The sequence below is a fragment of the Austrofundulus limnaeus genome, unplaced genomic scaffold, assembly GCF_001266775.1.
Source record: "Austrofundulus limnaeus strain Quisiro unplaced genomic scaffold, Austrofundulus_limnaeus-1.0 Scaffold94, whole genome shotgun sequence".
Lineage (NCBI taxonomy): Eukaryota > Metazoa > Chordata > Actinopteri > Cyprinodontiformes > Rivulidae > Austrofundulus > Austrofundulus limnaeus.
The window spans coordinates 250,034-256,422 of record NW_013952496.1 but is presented as its reverse complement, the minus strand read 5'-3'; the positions used below and the strand labels follow the sequence as shown (position 1 = coordinate 256,422).

The 6,389-nt window shown below is 38.8% G+C and overlaps 1 protein-coding gene across 2 annotated transcripts in view; it reads right to left on the bottom strand.

Annotated features, from left to right (window-relative positions):
• LOC106520557 (TIAM Rac1 associated GEF 1) overlaps positions 1–6,389 on the bottom strand; it is a 44,564-nt gene that overhangs the window by 23,992 nt on the left and 14,183 nt on the right. For both annotated transcript variants that reach the window (XM_014012731.1, XM_014012732.1), the window contains exons 2-3: positions 1,309–1,396; positions 312–1,230 (exon numbers count right to left, since the gene is read on the bottom strand). In XM_014012731.1, the coding sequence (XP_013868185.1) occupies positions 312–1,220 (909 nt within the window). In that variant the 5' untranslated portion in view covers positions 1,221–1,230; positions 1,309–1,396. The remainder of the gene's footprint in view (positions 1–311; positions 1,231–1,308; positions 1,397–6,389) is intronic.

Genomic DNA, 6,389 nt, shown 5'->3' with positions numbered 1-6,389 from the left:
TTTATTTAACCAGGTAAACCCCATTGAGATCCAGATCTCATTTTCAAGGGGGACCTGGGCAGAAGTCTGCAGTGCTTCTTGGTTGCATTAGAAATCTGCACAAATTGTCACATTTTATCTAAACATAAATGAGCCAGAACATCCTTTTAACAGTTCAAATCTCTGACCCTCAACCTAAATAAGAATATCAAACACTTTTCATTTTCATTTATACCAGATTAAAACAAATGAACAAGAAAACATTACTAATATCAAAGTAGTGTACAGCAGAATAAAATATGAGCTCACTGGGAACTCAGGCTTGATCTCACCTGTATAGTCTGTGCTCTTCTGCCCTGCATACTAGTACATATGGTGGTTTGATGGCTGCTCAGGCCTTCAGACAAGCAGTGGGAACGTCGGCAGGGAAGTGTGTATGCACCGTAGGTGTTCCCATCTTCCTCCGATGGAGATAACATCTTCTCGTCCTCGCTCTCCCTTACAGACCTGTTGGCATCGTGCCACTTGGCATAACGGCCATGGGGCTGCCTGCAGGCTGGACTGGTGTTGCTGAACAGCTCATCCAACGAGTTTGCCCTGTCAGCAGAGTCAGCAGGGCTGGACTGCAGGTGGCCTTCACGGTTGTTGAAGTCTCTCTCATTGGACATGTCAATGATCTCTTCAGTGCTGGTCAGGTGATCCTGACTGACATCAGACAGGGAGAATTCCAGGCTGTCATCTCGCCAGGTGTCTGCAGATTTAGACCTCTTTTTGAAACTGACAGTTTCTTTGGAGCAGTCCATGGTCTTTTGAAGGTATTTTACCTCATTTGTGTACATATCTTCATCATGCAGTTCCTCTGCAGTAGGGCCAGGCAGGGTTATGTGCATTGTATTCATATGGACTGTGGGATTGGCCAGATCATTGTGAAAGGATACAGGCCGCAGACTCATAGCCACACGATCCACCCAAATGGGGCTTCCAAAATCGTGGAGGATGTTTGTTTCATTGAAGGGTTCCAAGCCATTGTCTGCAAGGGATTGTGGGATGCTGGGAGTACTACTTGAGCGTGTGCTGGTCTCAGAGTTCCTGTGCTCCATTTTTCCTGATGAAGCGTGGGGCGAGTGTCTGGATTGTTTGTTGGAAATGCGAAGAGACCGAGACATGTGCTTACGTGACAAATAGCCACGTCGGTTACTGTAGAGGACATGATCCCCGTTCTGGCTCTCAACATTTCCCATGATTCAGAGCCTGAATGAAAAATTATGTGCATTATAAATAAACTTCAAAATATAAATGTTTGTGTACCAATTGAGATTTTTGGCATACCTGCAGGGTTGTGATGATAGTTTTGGCATTTTGTCACTGGATTTTAAGACAACTTGAGACTTCAGCAGCTGGAACGATCCACAAAATCCTGAAAAACAATAACTCAGAAAAGTCAATAACATTTTGGCCTGTTAGCTATGTTATTTGATAAATTATAAGTATGCCATTTATGAAATCTGCTTCTAAAATTGAAAGTTTTGGAATGAGAAATGGCATATTACTGATTAATGCAACAAATTTGACTTCTAACTTCCTGAGCTACTTAATTGCTCACATTTTTTGGGGAAATGACTATTTAGGCCACACTAACTAAACAGTACCCCAAAATTGACAGAGGAAGTGATTCTCTCAATCCTTTTCAACATGCACCAGGATTTTGTGAAGCGAAGACTAATGAGAGTATGAGCGCAGACACAGGCTGAGTGAACATGAGTTATTCAGGGCTAAAGTGAACCATCATGTTGTGTTATTGTCATTTGTTCTCAGGCAGTACCCCCTGAAGTACAGAGGACTGTGAGCAAGAGGAGGGTGCAGAAGCTTTTACCATAATGCACAGTCAGACTCCATCTACCTGCCTTTAGGCTGGAAAGCCCCCGCTAAATAAGATCCTGTTCTATGCCCTGAGACCGTTAACAGATGGGAGGGAAGATTGCCCAAGATGAGACTGTTGTTCCTCCTGATGTTTGTTTCACTCACTTTAGAACAAACTCTTTAAGGGGGAGCAATGATTTTGTGTGTGTAGCTGACGCATATGGGTGTGAGCCCAACCGTCTGTTGCTGCACTCAAGCTCACAGTAATGGGAGTGTTATATAAACTGGAGCTGACCCTGTTTTTCTACCTAGCTGCTTCTTTTTCCCTCCTTATTCTGTCCTCTCTTCACCATTCGCTGGTACTGCATTACACGATGTGTAAAGTCACCAATGCAATCCATTTATTTTTCTTATATATCAGCAGTTCATCACCTATTTCCCCTAATCAGGTGTGATACAGACGAAAAAAAGACAACAAGGATGACTATAAAGAACCACAACACTTGTTACGGCAAATTTCAAGAAAAGAAACCCAAGACTGTCATTAAGTTGCAAGACATGCTTACAAAGCACAAGGGACTCCAAAATTGCAACATGAGCTACACCTGGGCTGGTCTGTACTATCTTTTATACAAGTAGAAGATTAAAACGTTGTAGGCCAAATGTGCAAAGAAGAATCTGTGGATTTGGGTCCTTTAGGGATCCCTGAAAGGTTATTGTGTTTGTTTGGCATTATGCTGTTTAACTAACCAGACATGAATTCATCATTAAGGTCTGTTCAAGGTTTCAATAAATGATGAGGAGCTTAAGTAACAAAGGAAGAAAAAACCTGATTTATAATCCATGAGATATTAAACACTGTTTCTAGCTGATGTGGTTTTATGATGGAAATAGTGTACTTTTCTTCTCTCATACTAACACAATCTCACTTCCGACTCATCAACATACTGACGCTTTTCCTTCTGCGTCTTATTTTGATGCGTCGGGTAACCCCCTCGCGTCAGTCTTTGCCACCCGTGGCTTTTCCGGGTTGTGCCACCAGGGGTCTTTGGGTCGGGGTCTGAGGTTAATATGAGGGATCAGGATTAATGGTTAAGTTTAGGTACTGGGGTCAAGGATAGGATGTCTATGGTGAATATTAGGTAATTTTAGGCTTTGGAACACGTAGTTGATGTGAATTTCCTACATTTTCTAAAAATGGTTAATTTTAGGTACTAGGGTCAGGGACAGGATGTCTAAAGTGAATAAAGGTAATTTCAGGCTTTGGAACAGTAGTTTTTGTACATTTTCTACACTTCCTGAAAATAGACAACAGATTCCGCCCCATCTCGTCAATAACTGACGTGACAGGGTTACCCGACACGTCAAAATCGGACGCAGAGGGAACCTTGGAAAACCGTCAATGTCAGACTATAGTATGTTTTGCAGAGGGAGGACAGTGGGAGGGCTTTAACCCAGACTTCTGCCCCAGAGTTTCATGAGAAAAAAAACATCTCAAATCATGTCAGCAAGATTTGAAGTTGGTCATCTGATAACGAGACCTTAAGTGAGTCAGTACAGAAACCACAAACTTGGGCAACTCACTGCATTACCCTTAGTGTAATTTTTCAATACATTGCATGTCGAATGTCTCACTAGTTACTGTTTTTTATAGGGTAACATTCATCAATTTTTATACCCACTTGATTCTGTTCAGAGTACCAATCTGTTAGTGCCCATCTAGAAGTCATTGTGCTACACTCTGAACAAGGACATTTATGGTGAAATAGATTTAATTTATTTCAATATTAACAAAACAGCTATTGACTAGTCTCCAAATTATTATCACAGCTCTATATAAAGTGAAATTACTTTTGTAGTATGACAAACAGCAAATGAAGCAGCTTCTATATGTGTTGTAACCTCATCAGCAATAATAAAAAAAAACACAGGTCATGCATATCATCCCAAGCAAAGCAATGATTGTTTCTAACCTAAATTTAAAAAAGGTACTACTTCTACTAAAATAAGTACCGCACCACAAAACTGACCATTGATTAAACGCCTGCACAATGCAAGATTTGACAAAACCAAAGAAAAATAGTTTCAGCCAGTTGAATTAATAGCAGTTATTCCACAATTACACATCTGACGAAATGGCAATGTGTCTGCAATTTTTGTGGAGTAACAAATTAATTCAGCCATGTGTCACTGTTCATCTCTCCAAAAAAATGAAACCATATTTTCCTATAAAAAAGTTTTTTTTAGTCACATCTTAAACCATTACTTCTGTTGTGCAAAGACAAAACCAAGGCGAGCGTGAGTAAAAGTGTTGTGTATCCTTTCCTAACCTCTGAGTTTTCTCACTGCGGAACAAACTGTTTATGCCTTAGGGTTTTTATCTGCTTTCAGCGTTTTTTCCCTTTGTTGGTGCTAAAAATTTATTAAATAATGGATGACTTCTCATTTCAGAGAGCTAAGAGCACAAGACAACTCAACTCCCCAATTGTTTCTGTTATAAGCTATAAATAAAAGCAACAAGAGTCCATCCACACACAACACATTACTGTCTCAGTTTGGCAAATGTGAATAATTTTCGCTTATGAAAACTTCAAGATTTTTGCAGGTACAGTTATTGACAGGCTAAATTAGTCTTTTGTTTTGATCATGTTACTTTGTGTTTACACTATAAGGTTGTTTAATTTGATAAAAACTGATTTAAAACGACTCTTCTTTAAAATGATTGGTTTTCCAGTATTATCCCTGATGTTTTTCATCAGTGCTATTGTGCTAAAGCACATAAGATAAAGGGTAGTGTGGAAAAACATCTATCACTCTCGAATACTTTTTTTAAATCGGTATTCACACTTGAGTATTTATTACAATGTTTTTGATTTATCACACACAACTCACCTTTTTTTTGTAAAATAAATACCAGTGTTATTAATGTTATTAATTTGAGATTCTGAAGTCACCCATCTGGTATTTTTTTCATGTCTCTAAATGTAAACTTAAAAAAACGAACTAATTTTTTATATTACTACACACCTTCTAAGTGTCCCTCTAACTGAAGTGTATCAATATAAGATGTCACCAAATTTAAGTTGTTAGAACCAGTTTATTTCACAACAAAGTTGAGAACATCTTAACCTGTTTAGACGAGAATTTCATTTAAACTTAGCTGGCTGTGTGGAGTGGTGAGTAATTTTGTCAGAACTAAGCAATGTGACAGGTAGATTGAAGGTCCTTTTGTCACTAAAGAACACTTAAAAGCACAGCTTATACTTAACAAATACCCAGGCTTGCTGGAACAAGAAAAGAGAACTGTCAAAACCCCCACCTGACTTTTTTCTTGGATCTTCACAGATGAAAAGCCAAGTTGTTTGTGTCTTTTGAGGATATGGAAACTTTTACCCTACGGCCAAAATCTGATCTACCTACATCAGTGTGAGACATACAGTATTCTTCTACATTTCATCACAATATAAAATGCTACAATATTAGATAAATCTAATAGTAAGATAAAGAAATTGGTTGCAATGAGACACAATTCAAAAGAGTACAATCAAACTGAGCCACACTGAGTCTATATGTTGCTTGGATGCTTGAAACACATTCCTGACATTTAAACCAACTGCACAGATGAAAAGAAAGACTGCATTGGGCTGACTTGCAACAAGCTCCAACACAAAACCCTGTAATCTGAACACTCCAGGCTCTGGAGATAATAACACAGATGATTGTATAGTGGAGGGGAGGAGCTTTGGAATTGAAAGGCCCCATGGAAGACAGCTCAAATTTTCCAGTTGATGTTCTCATAAGCTTCAGTGTAAGTGGAAATTGGTAGCAAACAACTCGTGGTCAAGACTCATTTCCTTTTCATAGGACTGCTGTGCTCTCTCAGAGGAAATTTGGAATCAGAAAAGCTTGCATTCTGATTCAAAGGGCTTAACAATTGATGAGGAACATCTAACGCAGCATTTTTGTAGGTTTCTGATAAAACGAGCCAAGTATTGCATCATGTTATTAACAATTTAAACTAAAACTAAATCTGCCGTACAGACAAAACAGTATTGTCTAAACTTACTACTATTGTAATTGAATAAACTCAAGAGAAAGGTTTTTGAGTGATGATAATAAAAACTATATAAACAATTCTGTGTCATCGAATGCCGTTAAACAGATGTTTTTAACATAATCTAATTGTTTCTGTGAATCAACAGCTGTTTTATCATTAATATAAGAAAGAGATTACATACAGATCATTTACAGTGTCACTGCAGAGTTGTTTCACGCAGGCCACAGTAACCACTACGCACTTCTTAAAATGACTATTGTTCTTCAGAGTGAAAGTTCTTTTTTTGGTCCCTGTTGCTGAGCAGCAGCTGGTGTTGTTTATCTGAGTGACTCCGCTGTCCCTGCCGAAGTTTTCTCTAGAGCATTACCTTGTGCAGAGGTCACTTCTTCTGCAAATGTTAAAGCTGCATGTGGCTTTAGGTGCAGCAAATATTTTCTTGGGTCAACCTGTGTAATTCCACCTACTGATTTATTTAAATTTAGATCCTTTATAT